The sequence below is a fragment of the Sus scrofa genome, chromosome 9 (assembly GCF_000003025.6).
Source record: "Sus scrofa isolate TJ Tabasco breed Duroc chromosome 9, Sscrofa11.1, whole genome shotgun sequence".
Lineage (NCBI taxonomy): Eukaryota > Metazoa > Chordata > Mammalia > Artiodactyla > Suidae > Sus > Sus scrofa.
The window spans coordinates 6926973-6951339 of NC_010451.4; the positions used below are offsets into that span (position 1 = coordinate 6926973).

The following is a 24367-nucleotide window of genomic DNA, read 5'->3' on the forward strand; positions in this document are numbered from 1 at the left end:
AAAGAAAGAGAAAGACAGCAAGGAACGGAGGGAGGGAAAGAGAGCAGGGAGGGAAGAAAGGAAAGAAGGATCTACCTAGGACAGGGCTGGCAAACCACAGCCGATGGGCCAATCTGGCCTGCTGCCGATTTCTGTACATAGTTTTCTTGGAACACATCCGCGCACACGCACTTGTGTGCTGTGTTGTGTCCTGCAGTGGCCAAGCTGAGCAGTCACATCTGAGACCCACTGGCCCACAAAGCTTAAAATGTTTACTCTCTGGCACTTTCCAGAAACAGTGTGCTGACCACTCATCTGGAAAGCTGAGCATGAGCGGCAACCTGGGAAGCTGGACTATGAGAAGAGAAAGGTACGAAACCCCAAGGCAGGCGAGGGCAATGAATGGTGTGACAGCAGAGATGGAACCAGACGGCTTCACAGCTCTGCGATTCCGGGAATCAAAAATGCTTACTGAGGCTGGGGGAAAAATGTAATGTATACATGTAAGGATAACCTGACCCCCCTGCTGTACAGTGGGGGAAAAAAAAAAAAAAGCTTACTGGGGAGTTCCTGCTGAGGCTCAGCGGGTTACGACCCGACGAGTATCTGTAAGGATGTGGGTTCAATCCCTGGCCTCGCTTCAGTGAGTTAAGGATCTTACGTTGCTGTGGCTGTGGTGTAGGCTGGCAGCTGCAGCTCCAATTCGACCCCTGTCCTGGGGGCGTCCATGTGCCACAGGTGCGGCTCTAACAAGAAAAGAAAAAGCTCACCGGGATGCAAGAGCAGCCCTGCCACCCGGCCCCGCCCTCTCGGCACATGCCCCTGAACCCAAGACGAGTGGAGGCTGGCGAGTGAGGAGAGGCCGGTCTGTGAGCTCAGCCCTCACACGTCAGGCTGCAAAGAGCAGGCAAGTCTGATCCTCGTGAAATTCTCCTGTGTGAAACAGAGTGCGTGTAATTCCTCCAGCTCATGGGGAATCAGTGGCCTGCACGTGGGACTAGCAGCTGAGGAGGAGACAAAAGACAGAGGGCAGATCAGAGTTCAAACCACCCCACAAAGGGCCAGGATTTGGAGAACTGTCACCAGAGCAGCCGAGGGCGGGCTACGGCCGAGGAGAACGCAGGTTCGGGGAAGGATGTCGCCGCAGCCAGGGAGCCTGCCGGGAGAGGGAGCAGGGCCGGAGGCGGAGGGCGAGCTCACCTGCAGCTGGGCAGCCGCTCTGATGCTCCTGACACTTCCCTCACGCTGCTGGGGCAGCAAGGACCCCGCGCCCTGGGCTACCCCCACCCCCGATCCGCCCTGCAGCCCCACTGGGGACAGCTCCAGGGACCGAGAGCCTGAGCACACTCCTCGCACTGAGGCTGAACCTCTCCTCAGGGCAATGTCCTGACCCTCGGGCCGTCAGCTAGGTGGTCTGTCCTCCCGGCATCCGTGCCAACCCTAAAGCAGCCGCGGCTCAGCTGCCCAGCACGTGATCCAGGATCGGGCCGGGCAACAGGGCCGATCTGGACAAGCAAGGCTCCAAGGTAAAATACTCATTTCTGTCTGCAATCAAAGCAGCCGCTCTCTTCTCAACCCTCCTTTCGAAACACTACTCACCAGAGGCCACACAGACTAACTTGCCCAGGTACCCTCCACCGGCCGCGTGACCAAGCCCTGGTACAGGGCCACCTCTGTTCTCCGGAGAAGTCCAGGCAACCGCCCACACCACCCCAGGGAGGCACTGGGGACCACCCCAGTCGCCAAGCACAGACATCGAGGAGGCGCAGACAAGGGCCACTCCGGGTCCTGGGTCATGCAGGAAGGTGAGGGCCTGTCTCAGAGGGGGACCGCGTTTCACACGCAGGCGGGGTAAAAACAGCCTTCAGAGCAGTGCCGAGGGGCCTCAGAGGCTGAGGACAGTGGTTCCGGGGCAGGGCTGAGACGGCTGGAAGTCTCAGACGTGGAGGAAGAACAGGCCCACAGTCCTCGCAGCTGCCTTACGTTATTTCATGGAAACCTGCTCCCCTGTCCACGCAGCTGAGACTCCACGGGTTGAGGCACTTTTGGGAGAACAGCAGTTCAGAGGTCTTCCTACCCCTCCCCAAGGTCACGAAATGGGGCCTCTATTTCTTCCCCAAGACTGAAGGGACATAAATTTCCGAGCCCGAGGGGGCTGTGAAGGGCTTCTGCCCCAAGCCCCGGGCGTGGCATGCGTCCCCAGCCCGAGGTGCCGGTAGAGCCGGCACAGAGCAGGGCCGCCCGGGAGCCACGGCAGGTGCCCATGCTTACCTTCTAAAGAGTGGACCCCCTGCTCCTTGGCGGTCTTGTAAACACTGCTGAAATCATCCCCGAGGTTCGGGTCCGCACCGGCAGCAAGCAGGACCTGCACCACGCTGGAGGAGAGCAGGAGACACGAGTGTCAGAAGCAGGAAGGGGCCCGGACGCAGAGGCCCCGAGTCCGAGGCGCGTCTGGGGACTGGCTCTGCCTCTGCTCGTGTGAGCAGGACAACGGAAGCACAGGACCTCGGCGAGCATCGGAGACAAGGGTGGGAAAGGCGGCCTGAAACCTCCCCGGCTGAGAGGTTCCGGACGAGTCCTCTCACACCAAAGGCGCGAGGCTCGCTGTCCGCGCTGTCAAGTCCGAAGTGTTTCCTCAACAATTACTTACCACGCACTTGCCCCTCGAGGCACTGCTGAAGGGGCCAGGGGCCAGGCCTCAGGGACAACAACGCTGCCTAAAATGACAGCCAAGTATGATAAAGGCTATTTCGGTGGGAAACCAAGGGAGAGGATCAAGACAGGCCTCCCAGAGGCTGTGGTAGTTCAGGCACGGAAGACTCGAGAAAGGCTGAGGAGCCCGATCTGCGATGGCGAATTTATAAATCCGGGAGGCAAAAGAGCACGAAGCGTCACCTGGAGAGAGACGAGCCGGAGCAGAGGGTGCAGGGGACGCAAAGAGGGAGACGAGGCGCGCCCGGGACGGGATGAGGGGAGGTGACACGGCAGCACGGGCCGGTCCTCCGCACTCCAAAGAGAAACACGGTTTTAGGACGGAACCGGCGACGCTCACCCTGAGTGAGATCCGGCAGCAAGAGAAAGACAAACACCACAGGATACACTCCTATCTGGAATCTAACACACGGCACAAACGAACCTTTCCACAGAAGAGAAACAAACTCATGGACCTGGAGAACAGACCTGCGGTTGCCAAGGAGCGGGCGAGAGTGGGATGGACTGGGGTCGGGGGTTGGCAGATGCAAACTGCGGCCTGTGGCGGGATCAGCAATGAGGGCCTGCCGTGCAGCCCCGGGAACTACGTCTACACCAGGACGGAGGACCATGCGAGATATATGCAGACTGGGCACTGGGCTGTGCAGCAGAAACGGACAGAACACTGTCAATCAACTCTAATAGGAAAAAACCCTTACAATAAACGAGACAAACACATTCTTCAAAATGCCAATCACACTGAAGCAGTATGTGGGAAAGTGAGTCTTCATTTCCTTAATCTAAATTCTAAGGTTCCTCCCAAACTTTGCTATTAGATGAATCACTCCTGTGGCTGCGCGAGAACGGACAGGAGGGAGCAGGATGAGGAGGCAGAAGCCTCAACAGTGAGATTAAATTAGGTGATCAGCACAGTGCTTGACCCAGAAGTGCTCTGTGTATGTTAGCTTCCACTGTGTATGCAGCGTTCCTGCTAGAACTTTCTTTTCGTCACTAGGAAAAAAAAGGTTTGTGTTCACTGTAAGAAATTCAGAAAGTACAGCTAATCCAAAAGACAAAACGTTGCAGTTCCTGCTGTGGCGCGACAGGATGGGCGGTGTTTTGGGAGCAGTGGGACACGGGTTCAATCCCCAGCACAGCAGGTTAAGACCCCAGCGTTGCCACGGTGGCTAAGGTCGCAACAACAGCACAGATCTGACCCCTGCCTGGCCCAGGAACGCCACATGCTGCACACAGGGCGGCCAAAAAAAGAAAAAATGTTTTGGAATATACTACGCCCTCCAGTTTTTTCAATGTCTGCATACTTTTATTTACAAAAACTGAGATCATATATAACCTCTCCCTAAACACACATACACAGCCCTTCCGGGTGTTAAATACTTGCCTGTCACACTGCTTTTAATGACCGCACAGCACACGATCATAAGGCTAGTCTGTACTGTAGCCAGTCCCCAACTTTTTACTATTTCAGCAACAATCCCTTAATTATTTCCTTTGAATAAATCCCCAGGAGATGGATTTTCAGAACAAGAGCATGAGCATTTTTAAGGCTTTTGATAAGCATTACTAAACGGCCTTTCAGAAAGATAGGACCAATTTTTATTTTTACCAGCAAACGAAGGATGATGCTAACTGGTGTGCCTTCCTTATGCCAAAATGGTTTTTTTTTTTTTTTTCCATAATGTGTGAATTTGGTAAACAGAAAATGGAATCACATTGCTTCCAACTTGCATTTCTCTGAATACTACTGAGGTTGGACTTAAAAAAATGTTTAAGGGTCAGTTGTGTTTTTTCAGGAATCATAAAAATCAACTGTGTTTTTATTTTCATGAATAACGTCTTTTGCTTATTTTCCTCTTCGTATGTTAATCTTTTGCTTATTGGCCTTCAAAACTATTAATGCTTTTGAAGGCATAAATGGCAAGCATTTAAAAAAATCGTAATTGTTAAAAAGCCAGACTACAAGGAGTTCCTTGCTGATCTAGTGGTTAGACTTCTGCGTTTTCACCATTGCAGCCTAGGTTCAATCTTTGGTCTGGAAACTGAGATCCCACATCAAGCTGCTGCATGCCACGCTGCCCCCACCGCCCAAAAGCTGAATTATAGTTGGTTTCTCTTCTTTGTTAATTTTTCAGTATCTGTAAACAGCAGTGTTGTTGGTTTTCCCTGTATCAACTGGTTTGAATTTCATAAGCTTCCAAAGGCGCAGGACCTGCCCAATTATTTGCTGAATGGGTGAATGAATTTCACTAACTCCCACGCGCACACACAGTCCTCGTATGTAAGTCAGAGGCCAGAGGGAGCGCTCTTGTGGCGCAGTGGGTTAAGGACTCAGCACTGTCACTGTGGCAGTTCGGATCACTGTGTGATGCAGGTTCAGTCCCTGGCCCTGAAACTTCCACATGCCATGGGCATGGCCAAAAAAACCCCCAATAAACAAAAACCCTCAGACTCTATCGCCTACATAGATGGGGTTCTTCCACATCTGATCTAACACAGCCAAGGAGTCTCCCGTGTCCACTCCCCTTACCTAAAAGGAGCTTAAGAATTACCTTCGCAGGCGATTTATCCAGGATATGAACTGTGATCCCAGAGAGACATGAGAAGCATCTCTGAGCAGCTAAAACCCATGTCTAAAACTCAGATTTTTTTTTTTTTTTTTTTAAGGCTGTACCTGTGGTATATGGGAGTTCCCAGGCCAGGGGTCAAATCGGAGCTGCAGCTACAGCCTATGGCACTGCCATGGCCACAACGCATCTGAGCCATATCTGAGACCTATGCCACAGCTTGTGGCAAGGCCAGATCCTCAACCCACTGAGTGAGGCCGGGGATCGAACCTGCATCCCCACAAGACGATGTCAGGTCCTTAACCCTCGAGCCACAATGAGAACTCCTAAAGCTCACAGCAGCTGAGATATTTAACTCACAGCAGAGTCTGTCAGGTTCTCACTTGGAGACTGTTTACTGATAGTTTACACGTCATTTGGCTAAGATTGATACCGGTCTTCCTGTCTCCCAGCAGATTAAAAGTTAAGAGGTACAAAAAGGCTGTTAGAGATGGGCAACCCACAGGCAGTGAGAACAACAGCTGAAAGAGAAGGCTGTAGTACGGTACACAAGTCAGACGGTGGCTTTAAAGTCTGAGCATCAGCATGAATAATGACACCATTGGGCGATCACCCGTCGAGCACACCAAGACGCCAAGTCCATCCTGAAAATAAGTGGTAAGTCAGCAGAAGGAAAGCGCTTCTTTACTCTGGAATGACAACTAATACAAAACAAATGATGACGTCAGGAAATTATCATTTTGCAATCATATTATCAGGGACATGAAGACTCTCCAGGTGACACGAATGTGTTAAGTGTGTGTAATGTGCTCCAACAGTGCCTGACATGTGAGGCTAGCGCTCAACAAACATTAGGTGTTTCGTTTTTGTTTTTGTCTTTTTTTAGGGCCACACCCCACGGCATATGGAGGTTCCCAGGCTTGGGGGTGAATCAGAGCTGTAGCCGCTGGTCTATGCACAGCCACAGCACACAGGATCCTTAACCCATTCATTGATGGAGGCCAGGGATTGAACCTGTGTCCTCATGGATGCAGCCGCAAGAGGAGTTCGCTGGTCGGGTTCTTAACCCGCTGAGCCACAACAGGAACTTCCAAGACAGCGAGACATTTTCCAAGAACAGGGAGACCCGGGTTCAAGTCAAAGCGCTATCGTTTACTATGATTTGGACAATCACACCGCCGAGACTCCATTTCCTTGCCAGCGTCATAGAGATCACGAGGCCTCCCTTGGAGGTTTTAAGTAGGTAAACTCCACAGCGCCTGGCATATCGAAGGAGATCCACAAATATGAACTCCCTTCTGGGTGTCCACACAACTGCAGTGATGATAACAAGAATCTGGGCTGAGGGGGGCTGCGGAGCTATACCTAACCACCCCCAGGACTCAGGCTGGCACAGCCCCGAGTTTAGAGGCAGCTCTTCTGTATTCTGGACAAGGTGGCTTGTTTCAAAATCTATCAGGAGGGGTTTGTCAGTCTAAACTCAAAGGGACATAATCTGGTTAATCCTCAGCTGCTGTGTCCAATCACCGTTCAATCACACGCTCTCCCATGGCAGGCTGTCCCTGCAGGCAGCTAGTGTCACTAACTGTGCTACCTGGGCCTCTCCGGGTTCATGAGCATCGATTCCACCTGTCCAATCTGCAGGCTGCAAGACGTGACCAAGCAACCAAGTATGCTGCCCTCAGCCCCAGAGGGCAAACTGTGGTCTGGCAGGGGGGGGGGGGGGGGGCGGAGAGGGACGCGGTGAGGCCCCGGGGCGGCTAACCCAATCAAGGGGGTGGGCAATTCACTTCACCAGCCTGGGAGTCCAGAAAGGGTAAGCATCCCAGCTGGTGACTCATTCTGCAATTTCGAAGACTCCTTTCACTTTTAATAAAACTCAAAAGCTGCAGCCCCACTGTGAGGTACAGCTAGGATGAAAGGAACTGTGGCTGCTCAGTGGCCAAGCGTGGCACCAAACACCTTACCAATGGCTAGGAGGCTTTCTGTCCAAGGGCCGTCTCACACTTACAAAGCACCTAACTCAAGAGCTCAGGGCCGAAGCTCCGGGGACGAAGCCAGCCAGGATCAGGCTACAGGACTACTTGACTGGTTAGCTCTGATAACCAAAAGACCGCTGGGGACCTGTGGATGCAGCAGCCGGAAGGAGGGCAGGCGGCCAGCCCGTTAAGAGAAAGCTAATGCAAGCCGCTCTCTTAGCAGCAGGCCAGGCCCAGGGAGTGCCAAGAAGTTCACAGCCGAAACAGAATAAAGGGAACGGAGAGTTAAGAGCCAGGTCAGATGCCAAGGTCTGGGGCCACGTGGAGGGAAAAAGTAGGCTCCAAACCAGGGAGCAACCAGAAACCAAGCAAGACACTGGCACCGGGGGCAAGGCAAAAAGACTGGGCCTCATCAATACTGAAGGTGAAGGTCATGACAGGCAGCACCCAGCTGACAGGCTGGCCGAGAAGCAGCAACAGGACAGCGCCGGCCAGGCTGGGGCCGGGCAGGCACTGCAGGCCCGGACGTCCGGCTCATCAGCAACGGTCAGGTCTTGAAGAGGAGCCTTAGGTAGCGGCGAGAACGCAGCTCCAGAGCCCAAGACCTTGGCAAGTGTCCCACGTGTGAGGGGAGTGGTGAGCTCGGATCCTAGGCTGAGAGCTGGTTTCTTTCTGCTTTGCTATACCGCCTGCTGATAAAAGCATCTATTTTCAAGGGTACAGTGGGGCTATACGGAAGGAAGACAGCAGTCAAACAGTAAGAGCAGGCACGTGTATATACTTCCTTTGTGCCAGACACCGTTTTAAACACGGCATCTATACCAACTCCTGATCTTCACAACAATTCTGTGACGCAGACACACAGAGACCAAGGCAGGAGGAGTAAGTAACTTGTCCCAGGTCCCGCAGCTGGAAGGAGCAGAGGCGAGATTCAAACCAGGGCAGTCAGCGCCCTGCTCCACGGCCTCTCCCGTCCCTGTACGGACCCCCAGGCAGCTAACGGTCTGCAGGAGCGGGGTGCCTCAACTCGGGTTTTAGCCTCAATGCTACCATCAGGAAGCCCAACAGAAAAGCGAGGCAAGGATACGACGTGTTAGTTCTCAGAGGAGGAAACAGAGGTATTAAGTATATGAAGAGATCCTCAAATTCATTTGTGATTAGAGAAATGAAAAATTTTAAAAACGAGATAGCACTTTAAATTCAACATATTGGCCCAAGTGAGAAAAAGCTGAAAAACTGGAAGCCCCTTGCGGCACAAGAGGTGAAGGATCCAGCACTGTCACTGCTGTGGCTTAGGTTGCTGCTTTGGTGCGGGTTCAATCCCTAGCCTGGGAGCTTCCACGTGCAGTGGACACGGCCAAAAAAAAAAAAAAGAAGAAAAAAGAAGAAGAAAAAAGAGTTCCCACCATAGCGCAGTGGGATAGGCAGCGTCTCTGTAGGGCCAGGATGCAGGTTCAATCCCTGGCCTAGCACAGTGTGTTTAAGGACCTGGGTAGGATGCAACTGTGGCCTGGATCAGATCCCTGGCCTGGGAACTTCATGTGCCACAGAGTGCCCCACCCCCCAAAAAAAGAAAGCTGAAAATGCCCAGTGCTGGGCAAGCCATGAGGATCTCAGATTCTTAGCGTACCACCAGGGGACAGACTGGTGCAGCCGTGCTGGAAGCCAATCTTGGCATACCTGTCCTGTTAAGATTCCCTTACCCCATGACCCAGCACTTCTGCCCCTGACTCCAGTATCTCAGTGAAATTCTTCTCAGGCCCATAAAGGGCAGAGGGAGCTGCAGGCAATCAGGCACTCATCGCCAGAGGGAGATCTAAGTTAGACGGGGTAGGTATACACTACGAACCATGCAGCAGGGGGAGGCAAGAGGCTGCATATACGTGTAGCAACACAAAGAGACTTTCTAAACAGGGTTGATTCCCGACCCCCTTCTAGTACTCATTAATTGAATGTGACCACATGTTCTGAAAGTTTATTCCTTCAGGGAATCTCTCAATTGCAGAACTTCTAATTCCTATGCTGGCCTGGTGACCTTGGGAGCTGAAGACAGAAGGACCCAGTGAAACCAATGAACCCCCTGAAGCAGACGCCGAAGGCCATCAGACGCGGCCCCTCCCGCTGGGCGAGCCCCCACGGTGCAAATGGTGAGCGCGCGTTCCCCTTCAGGGCTCCTTAGCGACGTGGTCCCCAACTCGACTGAGGCTACTCCGACCCCCAGCCTGGGTCCACGCCACTCCTGTGTGGACGGACGCCAACGCTCACTGTGGTGGTCGGTGACCCTCGGCTTGTCACATCATGACTGCCTGTTCACTCTGACCGGCCTCCTCTCCCAGCAGATGGTGGGTCAAGGGCCACATCTCAAGCGTCTCTTCCCGAGCTCCTCGCCCAGAGCCTGGGTCACAGTAACGGCCCACAGGTGCTTTCTGCAGGAGCGTGTGCATACACGAAATCATTATTTTATTTGGTGAGAAATGGGGGGAAAGGTGGACGGCAACTGTCTGAGCCCCGCCCAGCCTTCTCCCACCCGAGGGTACAAACGAGGCTGCAGGGGGCTCAGCGGTGGAAAACTCCCCTCTTCCCTCCTGAGCACCAGGCCCTTCCTACCTTCCACCAAGCAATTCCCAGCAAAGCTGAGGAAGTGTACGGAAGGGAGGCCCTACGTGACCGCTCCCGGGACTCAGAGAACTCCCCCCGGAGCCACAGCCCCCAGCGGGTTGCAATTAGATGAGAGGCGGGAGCGCCCGCAGGAAGCTGGCTCCCGGGGGCCCTGACGCGCTCCCGCTTTGGGGACAGTGGGTCATCACAATGCCCGGGGACGGTTAATTCGATCGAAGTTAAGGCTTTCTGCTCTCAGTGGCCGGAGGGCTCTGGGTTGTCACATTGTTTAGCAAAGAGCGAGGAAACCTGTGGCGTGAGCTGAGGCCTAGGCTGGGCCAGGCGCGTGTCAAAGACGCCTGGCGAGCAGCTGGAGTTGGTGAAGCAAGAAGGGCAGTGATCCCAGCTCCAGGCCGTCCCCACACAATGCGGCGCTTCAGGAGAAGGGCCCCTCCCCTCCGCCGCCGCAGCCAAGCGCAGCGTCACTGTGTCCCAAAGCGAAGACAGAGTGACCCATCCGCAGCCCAGCGCACAGCTCCAAGAGGGGAGGCGGCGAGGAGGTCACGGTTCAGGAGGTCAGCGGCCACGTCGACGGACGTGCGGCTCGCTGGGTCCAGCGGCCAGTCCGCAGGGTGGGGAAGGTGCGGCGGCCCCGCCAGAGGCCCGGCCCCGGCGGGATCGGGAGGTCCTGTGCGGTGGGGACGTGAGCTGGGCGCGGGAGGGCCGTTTTCCTTCAACAAACTAAAGATGGGGCGGGAAGCAAGGCCCCTGTGCAGAACAGGTGCCCAGTCCCCTTGAGCGAGGGTGACGGCCTGCTCACTCCCTCCAAAGGCAAAGATGAGTAATGGAAAGAGAGCAGCCCCGGGGGCGAGCCCCCACCCCGGGCCAGATCCTCATGACCACTTGCACGGAGCTACTTTACGCATGGGTACACTGAGGCTCGGCAGGAGATCGCGAGTTGGCCAAGCGTACACACTAAATAAACAAGGAACCCAAATTCAAATCCGTGTCTGCCTGGGGCCAAACCTGGTCCACACTTCCCTAAGCCACACTGGTTTTCACCCATCCGAGCATCCATGGGTCTGCCTTATTATTTCACAGCTGCTCAGCCCTTACTAGGTACCAGGGACAGTGATAATTTTCAGAGGGTCATAACAGCTGGCTGGGAAAAGCATCTGATTCAGATGGACAAGGGTCAAAACAGCAATGGGCCGAGACAAGGGGAGAGAATCTGGGCAAGGCTCAAGGACGACCTGGCACATTAAGCAGAGGACCACGGTTCGATTCTGGGCCCAAAAACTTCCGGATGCCATAGGCATGGACCAAAAAAAAAAAAAAAAAAAAAAAAAAAAAAGCAAAGGGCCATGGAACTAAGATAACCTGTCACAGGGTTTCAGGACAATCTAAGTTTCACATCCTTAGCCTCGTTCTAAACACACTTTCATGTCTTTCAATCTGTGGTTCATAATATATGGTCACCAAACTGATGGGCCAGTGTGGTCGAGCCCTGGTTGTTAGGGATTCTTTCCACGGCATGGGCTAGACTAGGTGCTTCCAGGCAAATGACTCATAGAGCATGCTGGCGCTGGCATTTGTCCTAGGCTTACCATGCACTAAGCAGTCTTATGAGCATTTTTTTTTTTCTTTTTTAGAGCTGCACATGTGGCATATGGAGGTTCCCAGGCTATGGGTCAAATTGCACCTGTACCTGCCAGCCTACACCACAGCTCACGGCAACACGGGATCCTTAACCCACTGAGTGAGGCCAGGGATTGAACCCACGTCCTCATGGATACTAGTCAGTTTTGTTAACCACTGAGCCACAACGGGAACTCCCTCATGTGCATTTTTATCTTCAAAACCACCCTACGCTGAGGGAGGTGCTCTTAGTGCTCCCATTTTGCCCAAAAGGAAACCGAGCTGCTAAGAGGCAGAGCTGGGTTTTAAACTCAGGCCCCTGCTCCTGCTCTTCCCCACTTGGCCACACACAACTAGGCTGTGCTCCCCAACTAAGGACCGTGCCTGATCATCTGGTCCCGTGCACACAGGGCCCAGTAGAGGCCAGTGTGTTCGGTGACTCAATTAACTTCCAAGGCCTTAACACTGCACTGTTGATGCACACACCGAGTTTCCAGGCGGCTCCCGGGCTTACTTGCTAAAACTGCTCAACTGGGTCGCCTTGGCTTTTACAGTAGGTTTTTGGTTCTAACTACAGATTGAAACACTCATCCCTGCTAATTTTTAATCACCACAGATTTAATCAGGGCTCTAGTCCACTGAGGCATTTTTATTTTTTTTTCCCCATGTCTCTGATTATTTCATCCAACACATCGGCTGTGTCTTTAAGCTTCATTTAATCTGCCAGTTTGGCTGGCATTTATCGATGGTCTCAGTAGAATCAGTGATATGACTACTGAATAGAAGAGACCCTGAGGCTCACCAATACAGACTGCTCTCCAGTCTAATAGCCATTCATAAACAACGAACCAGATCCTTCACCATTCCTCAGTCTATTTGCTACGTCCTGTTATTCATGCAGATATCACGAGAGCGCCAAATCCAGGCACCGACCGTATTTACTGTGCATCCCTGACCCAGCAACCTGACAGCCCTACTGAAATAAGCAGACTCACAGACTGGGCCTGATGTCTTTAAAGAGGTCCGAGAGAGCCACATCACAGTTCCAGGGAAGAGAACACCCTCCCCAAGCTGCTGAACCGGATGAGCAGTGCAGGTTCTTGGTCCCAGCGGTCCTCTCTATGAAGACAGCCCGAACACAGAATCCTAGGAGGGGATGCACTGTTGGAGAGGGGGCTCCCCAAGACTGTCAGGTTAGGCAAATGAGCTGGCATCGCTTTCGAGAGAGCAGTGGCTGGGTGGCCTGAGGTCAACACATGCGCCTGCCAAACTAGAAGCGGGTGCCTGCTGGAATTGGAATATCATTACTACAAAACAGGATTATCGTGGGCAATGATTCCAAATGGGATTAGAAATGATTCTTTGTTACTCAGAGATCATCGGCCACTTTGGTGGCAGCGGTGGGAGAGCCATCAAGCTCGGCTCGCTCTTCTGGGGTCACGGTGCTGGCACTCCGGGCACCTGGCCAGCGCCCGCACTCACCCTTCCTTGCTGGGAAACGCTGGCAACTGTGTTGCACGGGCAGGTAGCCACCTGGGATAAGAGCCTGCCCCACATCAAGGCGCCCCTGCTCTAGGGTCCTGTGTTCTAGTCCCAGCTTCTTAGACGAAAAGGAGTGGAAAACATATCTCCAAAGCCCTTCCGCTTCTGCGGCATCCGGGAGACACTGGTGAAAAGGAACAGCCGACCTCCACCAAAGACAGGCTTACCTACAGGAGACGCACTAACCCCCTGGGGGGGCCCGTAACCAGCGGCAGCAGTGTTCGTCGTAGTAACGATTCCAGCACCGCCACCTCGACTGTACTACTGTTAACTCAAGCAGCAAACCCTTACCGAGGGCTTAGCACAAGGCAGGGATCGTTCTAAACACTTCACGTGTATCACACACTCAACGTAGCTCGGCCTAGCACCTCCGTTTTATGGCTGAGGAAACGATCGCGGAGAAGGGAAAAAGCTGCCAAGAGGAAAAGCCTGGTCTGGACCCAGGCAGCCCAGCGCTGGCGCTCACAGCCCTGGGGCTCACAGCCCCGGCGCGGGCAAGGCCCACGGCCCGTGCTGGAGGGCCTGTCCTTCACGACCGCTGGTCTCCGGACCCTGCCGGGTCCCCTGTGACTCGGGCCCCATCCCTACTTTCTCACCTTTAGGAGCCTATGCTCCCGACCGCCCTTACTCTGGAAATGGCCCACCTGTCCCCGCCACAAGCCTGAGCATCCTTCTGGGCCCGCCTCACCTGAACGGGCTCCTGCCACCGGCTCAGCACGCGAAGCTGGTCTCTGGGGCACAGACCATATTCTGCCTCACTCTACGGTTAAAGTGGGGCTAGTTTTAGCCCCTTCCTGACAGCTTTTCTGAGGACAAGGAGACTAGTTTGTCTGTGTGTGGACTTCTCTAGGTCGTCTCGCACACAGCGGTCTAAAGAAGCCCTGCTTGAGCTGACCTGACTCCTAGTCCTGCACTGCCCGATTCATCCTGTGGCTTTGCTCCCTGCATCTTCCCTACCAGGCAGTGTGGTCCAATGGAGAGAGCAAGGGTTTGGGGTCCAGAGGGACTTGGCTTCAAATCCTGGCTCCCCCTCTCCCTTCCTAGACAGCCTTGGGCATCTGTGAGCTTCACTGTCCTTATCTATAAAACAGAAACAATAATCCCTCCCCCTTGAGAACTGCAGGGAGGATCAGAGCCGACACGGGAAGTAGTCGACATGGCCTGGCACAGAGAAGCTGTCTTGTCACCTGTCGCCATCATCACCCCTGTTGTCAGGAGATCAGACAGCACAAAGCCAGTCTCCTTGGGCTGAAGGAGGCACCGCTCGGCAGCCAGCAGCCAGGCCGAGACTAGGCTGGGGACACTGGGAAGAGGCTGTAGGTGTCTGAGGCAGACAGACACCCGCGTTGTCAGGCCTCCTAAGGAGCTATGCCAAAGCGCAAGTACAGGGGCACTCAACCTGCTCTGCCTCTGGCCAGCTGGCAAGGAAAAAAAGCCTCCTAGGGATTCTGCCATGGTCCAGCTACAGGAGCAGTGTCAGCTCTTTGCTCTAAGAACACCTGTGGAGCTGCCGGCCCCAGAGAGAGAGGCTGATAAAACTGCTCCTGCAGGATAGCAATCTGGCTTGGGCTGCTGGGTTCTTAAAAATAGGGTTTCGTTTTGTTGTCTTTTGTCTTTTCAGGGCCACATCCATGGTAAATGGAGGTTCTCAGGCTAGGGGTCAAATTGGAGCTATAGCTGCTGGCCTACACCACAGCCACAGCAATGCAGGATCCGAGCCGCAACTGATCATGACAAAGCCGGATCCCTAACCCACTGAGCGAGGCCAGGGATCGAACCCATGACCTCAGGGTTCCTAGTCGGATCTGTTTCTGCTGTGCCACAATGGGAACTTCAAAAAAATAGGGTTTAATGTCCCCCTCCCCTTAGAAAGGTGGAAAGAAAAGGAGCAAATGCTAAAAATAAATGACCGCTATGAGAGGAGAATTAAATGGTCTTTAGCCAAGGAGGGCGGCATTTTAAAATTAACAAAGCCCAGGTACCACGTCCAGGAAGGCCTTGGCAAAGGCGTGTTATCCACTCATTAGCTCGGCTCCTCAGGGACCCTGGCCAAGCAGGGGAGGCAGTGCCGGGAAGCAGTCCTTCCGAGGCTGATGAAATGTACTCTGGGAGAAACGGCAGCAGGAGGGAGGGAGACTCCGGTGGGGAATTGCAAACAGTTCTGCTGGAGCTTTGCCTCGGCCCGGCAGGCTCGCCTTCTCCCAGGCAGGGGCTTTCGGAGCAACCAGCAAGCCCAAGCCGACTCAGATCTGAATCTGCCCCCGCCAGCCCCCTCTTCCAGGATCTCTGGCTCCTGAAGCACTACCACAGCCACACCACTGCGGTGGCCCTCCCCGCATGGCAGTCCAGGGACCAGGAATCCAAGAATGATGTGGGATGAGAGAGACGCTCCCGGCCCGTCCCCTGCGCTGTCTCCTTGCTGGAAAGAGTCACATGGCCGTTTGTGAAGGTAGATGAGCCCACTGCATACCACTCGCAGAGCGCCTGTCGCTATTCATCAGTGATTCTACTTCAGTGAAACCCCCAATGTGCACTCTCTACCAACAATGAGAATACACAATACGCCGACGTAAGATACCATCGGAGAGAATGCAAAACATCCCAGGTGACCATCATCAGTATGAACTAATTTCGACACTGCAGACATGAGTTCTCAGTACACCAACGGTCCCGATTAACCGGGCAAAGTAGAGATGGCAGCTTTAAAATTCTTTTTAAGTCAGTTTACTAAAGTATCATTTACTCAAAATAAAACTGATCCCTTTAGGATGCACAAATTTGATGGGCTGTATGACCACCACCACAATAAAAATTTAGAATATTTTTTATCACCCCAAGGGTTCCTTTGGGCCCTTCCTCCCACTTCTAAACCCCAGCAGCGCTGAGACGATCTCTGCCCCACAGGCTCACCTCTTCCAGACTGTCACATAAATGGAATTACACTGTAGGTCGCTTCTCACGTCTAGCTTGAGCTTAGCATAAAGCTTACACATTACATGTGCAAGAAGTCTGTTCTTTTTCAGTGCTGAGTAGTAGTCCACTATATGGACGTACCATGATTTGTCCATTCACCAGATAATGGCCATTTGGGTGTTTTCAAGTTTTGGGTGATTATGAATAAAGCTACTATAAACATCTACATACAGGTCTTGAGGCCAATATGCATACAGGTCTTATTGCCAATATATGTTTTTATTTCTCATGAACAAATACCCAGGAGTTAGTATTGCTGGGCTGTATGATAAATACACACCTTACCTTGTAAGAAACTGCTAAAGTGTTTTCCCAAGTGGCTACGCCCTTATGCGTCCCTATCAGTGGTAATGACAATTGTTCTGCATCCTTGTCAGCACTTTGTATTATCAGTTTTTAAAATTTTGGCCACTGGAGTAGGTGGGTAGTGGTGTCTCACTGTAATTGAACTTCCATTCTCCTAAATGCTGAGCACCTTTCCATGTGCTTATTTGCCATCCATCTCTTCTTTAGTGAAGTGTTTGCTCAAATCTTTTTGTCTATTTATTTTAAGTCGGGTTATCTTTTTTCTACTAATTTGTAAGAGTTCTTTCTATCTTCTGGTTACTACTTCCTCATCGGACATGGGTTTTGACAGCTTCTTTTTTTAGGAATTAGAAATCATATCATTCTTTCTTTTAAACCACTATCCCCTGCACATACATGCTGATGAAGAAAACAGGAAAGAAATACACTTTCAACTCAGAAACACCTTAATGCCACTGGACAAGGGCTCTGGAAGTACTTGGTTTCTGTTAAAACCCATGAGACTATTTTTACCTCCACGCTAAGCACCCAACCAGCATTAGGCTTTAAGGAAAACTACATCTGGAGAAACGGCTGTCCTAGAAACAGCTTTTGGCCCCCCAGGCTCCGCACCTCCCAAAGCCCTGTTCTGGTCCGCCAGGCTCCTGGAATGGTCAACAGTGGTCACACTCCACTGCTGGCCATTGTCCACTGGGAAAGGTAGGAGGCTCCCAATCCATCCCTCAGTGAAAGAGCAAACAGTGCAGCCTGTGGCTGCCTGGACATCAAAGTTGAGCAAACAGGCCTGGCAGGCCCTGCCTCTCCGCCTACACATCCTGCAAATGCCATCTGAAGGAGCATCCCTGAGGGGGTCATGACTTTCAGCTTGTCACAGCACACATCAAAGTTTGCACCACACACGAACTGGGTGCACGGGTTCGAATCAAGTCCCCCAAGAACGGATACTCAGCCATTGTGTCCAGTTTTAATCTCGTGTTTTCCCAAGTAATTAAGCCTTCTTGCTTATGAACTTGTGACTAAGTAAAGCATCACCGAGAGGTTGTAACATCAAAGTGCCTTCCACCGTCTGTCCATGTTTAGTCAAATTGGATTTCTTTCCCTTCTTAAAGAAAAACTAATTGAATTTAGCTGAAGGTTGGGTATATTTGCACGAGCCAGTGGAGGCTGTGCTAAGTCCCAGTGGTCATCCTGGGATCCTGCGGCTTAGCCTTCAGTGGGGCGGGGTCAGAGTGCAACACGGAATGAGGCACCCAGACTCCGGCTAAACAAACGCCCATGGTTGGAGGGCTCGCTGCGGAGAGGGGGCAGGCCTCCGCCAACTGCTCCTCGAGTCAATACTACACCAAGCTGTTACCAGGCTGGCGAAAGGACTGTCCCAGCAGAGCACTGGTAAAGCTTCGGCAGAACGGCTGCTTAAGACAATGGCCATCACGGTGCTCGAGTCCTTGAGGTCCGCAGTCCTAGTAAGCTCCTAAGACGAAGGCCGTGATGCTCACTTAGTATCTGAGCACCCCCCACCCCGCCGGCCTAACACTTCAGCATGGGACACATACGGTTTTTTAAAACGGCTGCTGGAGGCATAAAATAATAATACAAAGAGAACAAAGCTCTTCCTGAAGGCAGCCCTTTTTGCCTTGCCTGTCAGGAAACTTCAATCTAGATTCCACTCATTACCTGAATTACCGTGAGTCCAGCTTGGTCCCATTTAGATGACACTGCATACACACGGACAGAGAGATACTGGTCCCATTTAGATGACACTGTATACATATGGACAGAGATATAATGGTCCCATTTAGGTGACACTGTATACATATGGACAGAGATATAATGGTCCAACTTAGATGACACTGTATACACACGGACAGAGATATACTGGTCCCACTTAGACGACACTGTATACACACGGACAGAGATATACTGGTCCCACTTAGACGACACTGTATACACACGGACAGAGATATACTGGTCAGTCTCCAAATCGAAAGAATTCAGGCGATGATTACTTTCTTCTCTATGTTATTTCTACTAAAACAGTAAACCTATTTTCGGAAAAGAAAATCTCCAAATCCAGCCTGCTGGCATTATCTTTCCTTTTGCCAATATCCTTTTACCTGCTCTTGATCCAGTTTTAACTCTCCAGTGCACATTTGCATTTGAATTTTTAAGTCACTTCCAACTCTTTTTGGAAATGAAAGGTAGGAGTAATGATAAATAAGTGCCCATGCTTACTTTTAACGTTTTGCTCTATAGCACTGTACTTTCTTTTCAAAATTAAAAAAAATAGCACTTTTTTTTACTATTCAAAATTAAATAACAAATACATATGTAAACAAAAGCTCACAGGAAGTTAATCCCCTGAAGGACAGAGACTATTGTGTTCTGTCTCCAAGGACTTAAGGCACTGAAGGCAGGGCTTCTCTCGGGTCCCTCCCTTAAGCCTGGGGGCTGCCAACATTCAAAGGGAGGTGGAGGTTTTCTGCTTTCAGCTTTGAAGCACAGGATGCTGCCCTTCTACTTTCCCTGGATCCAAACCCAATTCAAAGGGGGTGGCATTTCGGGCCTGGCCGCTACGATTCCGGAAGGGTCTGGTGACTGATGAGAGAGACGGTCACACGGAAAAGCTTCCCGGCAGGTTTTGCTAGGGTGGGCGTGACGACCCTCGGGCGCGCTCCCTCCGCCACTCACCACCCTGACCCACCCTGACCCGTGTATACCTGGCACTCCCTCTTTCCAGATGCTTCTCTTCCTTTGTCCCCCATAGCACTTCTCATCTTCCGGCACCCTGTACGCTCTGCTGATGCACTCCACTTACTGATTATCGCCCGTCCCTGCCTCTCCCGACCCAGGGACCAGGGACCACCACTGGTACAAAATGAGCTCTTTGAGGACAAGGCTCTTTGTCCGTCAAGAACATCTCTGGCATCAAAATTTCTCTGTGATGTGCATGAAAACATCCAACCTGAGAGTGTGTTGTTTGCAGTAAAAACCTGTCCTCCCTGGGGACTGAAACTGAAGAGGAGGACACAAAACAGAAGCTTAAACACCAGGAGTCAGTGCTGGGAACCAAGGGGCCACCAGCCAACACTCTCACTTAGCTCAATGGGCATCACTAATGTGCTGACGGCCCTGGATAAAGACAAGGCAATCAGTTAAACCAACACCTCACTAGATTCTGAAAGAAGGGTCCTCAAGCCCCTCTGCTCGCTAACTGGCAGCAGACGTACAACGTCCCCTGGGGTCTCCATGCACACAGGGCACACACCCTTCCTCCGCCAGGGGGCATCTCTCATAGATGGAGGTACCCGCAAGGTGGGAGAGCTGGGTGGGTGTTTACCAACACGGCACAATAAACACAAGCGTGTGTGTATGTGGAGAGGTCTAAGGTGGGCAGCAGAGAGTATCAGCTCACCACCTGCCACCTGTAGCACATACACTATCTCACTTGATTCCCCTGAGAACACACTGAGACTCCATCCACCCACTCGGCTGCCAGATTCGGTCCCCTACCAGCCCCCTGCTGGGATGGGACCCTGCCCACACTGCTCTGACGCTGTGGGTACAGCGCCCTCTGCCTCTCTGCCTGCGGGTCTTTTCCGTGTCAGACCGCTAGCTCCTACGGCCTCTGCTTCCCCAGTGATTAACACAGAGTCGCACCAAATGCTCGCAGAAATCACTGACTTCAGGTGAAGCAACAAGATGTCCAAAGAACTCTGAGAGTCAACTAAGGGTCAGAGCCAGGACCAGGTTCCAGGTCAAAGCCTACTGACCTCAAAGTTTTTCTCTTAGAGACTAAGCACTTGGAATTAAAGAGGCAAAGAAGGAGATGGAATGCTGAGACAGAGTTCACAGCAGAGGAGGTGAGGTGACCGGTTCAGCACAGCCAAGTCTCTCAGCCAGGCTGAGGCAGTGCCACCCCAACACTATAAAATCCGCATTTGGGAGTTCCTCTATGGCACAGAAGGTTAAGGATCTGGTGCTGCCACTGCAGTGGCCTGGGGTGCTACTGTGGCGCAGGTTCAATCCCTGGCCTGGGAACTTCCACATGCCATGGCACAGTCAGAAAAAAAAAAAAAAAAAATTCCCATTTGGTTGGTTTCCACCACATTTATGACCCTTCCGAAGGTGACCAGCGTGGGTAGATAAAAGCCTAAAAATCTGCCTGAAGGGGAAGTGAAAACGTGCACCTCCAACGGCAAGGTCAGTGGCTGCTACTAAAGCACCCAGCCTGCCTTCTTTGCAAGCATCTCTCTTTGCTCTTTTTCAGTCAGTTCTTTGGCACAATCACAGCTAGAGACTGGGATGTGGGGGCAACATCCTGCTCAAGCCTGGGATCTGGCGGAGGGAGGCGGAGGAAAACACACAAACTGCAGGCTGCCAGACCAGGTTCTAAATCCTATTTGTGTGGCCTTAGGCGAATCATTTTCTCTCTCTGGGCCTCAGTTTTCTCAGCTGCAAAATGAAATAATACCATACATCTTGTGGGTGGTTGTGAGAAAGAGAGATAATTCTCTATACAAAGTAACTATTTCGGATTAGCATATACACGCTACTACGTACAAAACAGATAATCAGCAAGGACCTACTGCACAGCACAGGGAACTAGACGCAGTATTCTGTGATAATCCACATGGGAAAAGCATCCGAAAAAGAACAGACATATGTATATGCATAACGGAATCACTTTGCTGTACACCTGTAACTAACACCATAAATCAACTACGCTTCAATACACAATAAAAATTTAGGGGTTCCCAGGGTTCCCAGAGTTCCCGTCGTGGCGCAGTGGTTAACGAATCCGACTAGGAACCATGAGGTTGCGGGTTTGATCCCTGGCCTTGCTCAGTGGGTTAAGGATCCGACGTTGCCGTGAGCTGTGGTGTAGGTTGCAGACGCGGCTCGGATCCCGCGTTGCTGTGGCTCTGGCGTAGGCCGTCGGCTACAGCTCCGATCGACCCCTCGCCTGGGAACCTCCATATGCCACGGGAGCAGCCCAAGAAAATGGCAAAAAGACAAAAAACAAACAAACAAACAAACAAAAATGTAGGGGTTCCCTTTGTAGCTCGGTGGAAACGAACCTGACTAGCATCCATGAGGACGCAAGTTTGATCCCTCATCTCACTCGGTGGGCTAAGGATCCAGCGCTGTCGTGAGCTGTGGTGTAGCTCGCAGACTTGGCTTGGATCAGGCATTGCTGTGGCTGTGGTGTAGGCTGGCAGGTGTAGCTCCGATTGGATCCCCAGCCTGGGAACCTCCATATGCCACGGGTGCGGCCCTAAAAAGCAAAACAAAACACCCAAAACAGAAAAAAAAAAAAAAAAAAAAAAAAAAAGTAGGCTATTTTGATATTCACACCACAGCTGCGCCCTGGGGGGAAGGGGCGGCAGGCAGGAAAACAGCAGGGCCTCCCCTGGGACGGAAGGAACACTCCCCCTCCCCTCGGCTCCACGTGGAGCCCTTGCTGGGGGAGGGCAGCTGCCGACTCCCCAAGGGAAGACACGGACGACGGAATCGGGTAGTAAGTCGCACGTGGACACTTAGCCGCGTGCCACAGGCTTTCAGACACTGCGTTGCTTCAGCAAAGTGATGACTCGCCAAAGGCCACCCAGCCAGTGGACGACGGACCTGGGACCCAGATGCCCTCCCTCCCCACACCTTCCGCTCCCCCGCCCAGGTGGACCAGCACCTGAGGCGGTGTCCGCTCCCCGCTCTGGAGAAGACGGGGAGGGCCAGGCCGGCGTGGGAGAAGCCTCAGGACTGCGGTCTGCAGGGCCCGGGCAAAGGGGCCCCGCGTGGAAGCCCTCTCACCTGTCGTGTCGGCTGATGGCTGCCACCATGAGCGCTGTCCAGCCAAGTTTGTGCCTCGCATTGACATCCGCACCTTGTGACAACAGCCTAGAAAGAGACAGAGACGTGTTTTCAGTATGTGGCTTGTCATGGACCTAAGAGTGGAAGAAATGAGAAGTCAGCATGCAGGGAAGCTGGATGCGCCTGGGGAGAGTCACGGGCCTCTGAGAACAAAACCCCCACCCCAGCTCCTCCGACCACTCTCCCCTGGCCCCAGGTGCCCTCTGCCCTCTCCCTCCTCCGGCCCATCCATCGGGCTCCACTCCAGTTATTGTCCCATCCTTCTGCGGAAGAATGTGCCTTTCCTACCACGGGACCCGGACATTCCCCAGAGTCTAGAACGCGCTCTACCCAGTCTATCCACTTCGTGCGATGGGCTACGTCCTGGCTTGAGGACTCTCTCCCAAGGCGCCCCCGATTCACCCAGGCCGCAGCTCTCCTCCTTCCCCAGAATCTCCTGTGCGGAGCCCCAAATGCCCAATGACACTTCCTATGTGCATCGCTCCCGGTTTGCAGAAGGGTGCACGTCTCAAGTTCAGCTGGTGGCTCTTTGGAATCTGGACCTCTTTGAGCCTGAGGACCGAGGGAAAGAATGAGAGAGCTTCCAGAGTAGGTTTCCAGCAAAGTCCATTTGAGTCTCCCTGACTCTACATGCGAGTGCCTAAGACACAAGAGGAGCCCAATCGCTGCTGTCGACATGAACACACACAAGGTTTTAAGTCTCCCACTAACAGCCTGCGTCCTGGGCCCGAGTAACAGGGGCCCCTATGATGTGGGGGTGGAGAGAGAGGACAGAGAAGAGAACCGGCGCCTACCGCGCAGCTACTGCAGCAAGCGGGGACTGCTCTCGTTCCGGCCTCACGGCAGCTAAAGGAGCTCTCATTAAGCTCCTTTCCTGGATGAGGTGACGGGCTCACGAAGCCAGGGAAGGGGCAGTGCGGTGACCTCGAACCCGCGTCCACCCTGGCTCTCCCGAACCTCCCCCTCCCCACCCCTCCTCTGCACTGACCCTGGAACAGGGAGGAATCAGCAGGACGTGCTCCATTCTGCCCCGGGCGGCCCCAGGCAATCCGGCTGGGGAGGGAGGACCCGGGGTGGCGGGAAACCCAAGCCCGGCGGGTGCGGGTGCGGTGCCCAGCAGAAGTGCCGTGGGGCAGAGGGGGAGACGGGGAGGCAGGGGTGCTTCACCGACTGGGCAGGAGCTGCTTCTGAGGGCCGGGCGTCTGGGGGAATAGGAGGCAGGCTGCTCTCCCGGAGGTTCCAGCACAGAGGCCAGGGCTTCAGTTCCAGCGCCGCTCCTGGGGCCCAGTCTGCAGTAAACACCCCTGTGGTCCGAGCCCGGGGCTGCGAACCCACGCAGCCCGCGCAGCTGCAGAGCAACAGGCCGGGCACCGTCCGAGCCCCAAGGGCAGACAGACCCGTGAGCCCAGCACTGCGCTGGAAGGCTGCTGGGAAGGGGCTGTGGGGGCACAACCAGGAAACCCAACCTGTCTCAATGACCCAGAGGGCGCCTCGGGCGAGGTGACCAGAGAGAGTCGGCCAGATAAGAGGGGTCCCCGGGACGAGGCGTGTCGTGGGCAGGGAAGGCCTCTCCCCCAGAGGAGAGGGTGGCACGGGACACAGGAGGCCCTGAAAGAGGGCTGGTGTGACGGGGCACAGGGTGGAAGGGAGCGCGTCAGGAAAGGAGGGCGGGAAACCCTCTCTTCTCGCCTCTGGTCAGAAAGACTTCTTCTGGTCTAAGTCCTGGGCCCTGGAACACAGGCGCGGTTAAGTGTCTTTTACCAGAAACCACCGCCCACGTAGCCGAGAACATACCAGAGGCCAGGAACCCTGGTGGTGATTTTCTGTGAGACAGAAACCTTTTTTTGCACAAAACTTTCTTGCAATCTACACAGCCTCTCGGTGCTTAGCAGGCCGAGCGGTGCCAAGGAGAGTAGAGTTCTGACTCTAAGTGGGACTCTGGCAGGATGGCATCTCGATCCGAAGACTAGGAATGCAGGCAAGGCTGGAGCAAATCAGAGGTCTCTAAGGGAAAAGGCGTGGACCATGCCTCGAAGAACAGGAATGATTTAGAGAAGAGGGAGGAAGTCCGTGCCAGTCAGGACGAAAGGCAGAGGGCGCTGTGCTGGAGCAGGGAAGGGGGCGAAGGTACAGAGACAGACGGGGCCGAGGGCTACAGGGCTCCAAAGCCAAGCTAGGAAGCCAAGGCGTGGCCGAAACCCTTCCTGA

General features: G+C 53.3%; 1 protein-coding gene across 8 annotated transcripts in view; it reads right to left on the reverse strand.

Annotated features, from left to right (window-relative positions):
• The window catches only part of CLPB (ClpB homolog, mitochondrial AAA ATPase chaperonin), a 253530-nt gene that overhangs the window by 90606 nt on the left and 138557 nt on the right, over positions 1-24367 (reverse strand). For all 8 annotated transcript variants that reach the window (XM_021102297.1, XM_021102300.1, XM_021102295.1 and 5 more), the window contains 2 exons: positions 22100-22186; positions 2251-2354 (listed from right to left, as the gene is read on the reverse strand). In XM_021102297.1, the coding sequence (XP_020957956.1) occupies positions 2251-2354; positions 22100-22186 (191 nt within the window). The remainder of the gene's footprint in view (positions 1-2250; positions 2355-22099; positions 22187-24367) is intronic.